This window comes from Miscanthus floridulus, chromosome 18 (genome assembly GCF_019320115.1).
Source record: "Miscanthus floridulus cultivar M001 chromosome 18, ASM1932011v1, whole genome shotgun sequence".
Classification (NCBI taxonomy): domain Eukaryota; kingdom Viridiplantae; phylum Streptophyta; class Magnoliopsida; order Poales; family Poaceae; genus Miscanthus; species Miscanthus floridulus.
The window spans coordinates 118,815,290-118,817,191 of NC_089597.1; the positions used below are offsets into that span (position 1 = coordinate 118,815,290).

At 40.8% G+C, this 1,902-nt stretch overlaps 1 protein-coding gene across 1 annotated transcript; it reads left to right on the forward strand.

Moving 5' to 3' along the window:
• Window positions 1-638: 638 nt before the first annotated feature.
• LOC136524477 (uncharacterized) lies at window positions 639-1,073 on the forward strand. Its single transcript, XM_066517837.1, has one exon. The coding sequence runs from the start codon at window positions 639-641 to the stop codon at window positions 1,071-1,073; it is 435 nt and encodes a 144-aa protein (XP_066373934.1).
• Window positions 1,074-1,902: the final 829 nt, after the last annotated feature.

The window sequence follows — 1,902 nt, forward strand, 5'->3', positions numbered from 1 at the left end:
ATATGGTATTAAAATATGCAAGCGTATGTATCAATCGTGCCAAGCCTTATTATAACTACACTTTGTGATATTGGCTTTCCACTTGTATATATGTGGCAATGTTTTCAAGTCGTCCGATTAATCGCGATTAATCACGATTAATCGTCCTAATCGGTCCCTACTGACTGATTAGGGGTACCGTCGACTTGTACAAGTCGTCCGATTAATCGCGATTAATCTTGATTAATCGTCCTAGTCGGTCCCATGGCGACTAGGTTCGACTGGACTACTTGAAAACATTGATATGCGGGTACATGTACAATCACTAACATACCTTTTGCATTTCTGTGTTCTGATTCCTGAATATCAAGTTGTTTCACTTCACTTTTTAATAGATCGGTTTTACTTTTCTATTGGCATTCAAAAAAAATATAGGTGATATTTTAGAGAAAACATTCATACATTTGCAGTTTCCCTCTCCTGATTTACAGCACTATTTCGAATACAGTTTTATTAGCTCCTTTTTTTCCCTTAGTGTGTGTTCATTTAGTTTCTTATTATGCTAAGTCTTTTCTTTTTTTACTATGAAGCAGGCTTTCTGGAATCAGATTTCTTGAGAACTGTCTGTTGCATAGCTAAACTAGGCTCTTGTTCATATTATGGATCAGCAACCTAAGATTGAGGCTGATTTTCTTGACCCAACATTACTCTTAGATGAGACACATTACCAGGAGGGGTATAAAAATGGCTATAATGATGGTTTGGCATCTGGAAAGGAAGAGGGAAGGCAGGTTGGTTTAAAGATGGGTTTCCAAGTCGGTGAAGAACTGGGTTTCTTTCAGGGCTGTCTGGATGTGTGGACGTCTGCAATTCTCATTGGTCAGAACGCCTTCTCAGCTCGGGTCAGGAAGAATATTGAGCAGCTAGCTGCACTGGTGGGCAGCTATCCGCTGTCTGATCCGGAGAATGAACACATTCAAGACGTGATGGAGAAGATAAGGCTGAAATTCAGGGTCATCACTGCAAGCTTAGGAGTGAAGTTAGAGTATGAAGGCCACCCCACATCATCAAAGCAGGACGTTGAAGATCTGTGAGCGCGATGGAAATTACATTTTAGTTTCTCTTGGTCTTTGCTGTCTTAAGTTCTCCGAATCTTGTCTTCAAGTCATTGGGATCATGAGGAGCTGCCCTGAGACAACAACGGTCAGATTCAGATCATAATCACTTGTATAGTTTTAACAATGTCTTAAGTTTTGTCTTATGACCTGCTGTCTGGCGCCTACCATATGTTGTCCATGATTAGTCATTAGGGTTTTGGCAGAGATCCACTAGTATACTTGTGTAATAATGCCCTTTTAGAACACAAAAAGGCATTATTATGAATGGTCTTCCTTAAATTTTTCTTTGGATTACTTGTTGACTTCTTGTATCGTACACATATATGTCATTGTAAAAACACACGTCCCATATATTGCAAATCTGCATAGATCTACTTCTCATAAGTATGTCCATCCCATTCGCATGTATAGAAAAACGGTGATAGCCCCTTGGGATATCAGCATGTTCGCTTGTTGGTTTCAGCCGGGGCTTATCAACAATGGTACAGTATTTTCATCTCACAACAAACCAGCACCAGCCGGACTTATCAGCCTAGAAACCAACAAGCGAACAGGCTGATAATCTCAACTTTGGACAGTGTGTTCACCTTTGCTTCCTCACTGCACCCATCTTAATTGTGCCCATCACTCTGCAGACTACACGACCACACCTCATTCCAGGCCACGGCTTCTAGTGGATGATCCTCCTCTGATGACTTTACTGCTCTCTTTATATGAGTGGCTGTCACACCCGGTTTTAAGGATAAAACATGATGTATAATTTTATGCGCGTCCAGAGATCAGTCACACACATAAGCCGACAAAC

What these genes read in the sequence shown, in the direction of transcription:
- LOC136524477 (XM_066517837.1), top strand. Translation starts at nt 639, where the DNA reads ATGGATCAGCAACCTAAGATTGAGGCTGATTTTCTTGACCCAACATTA.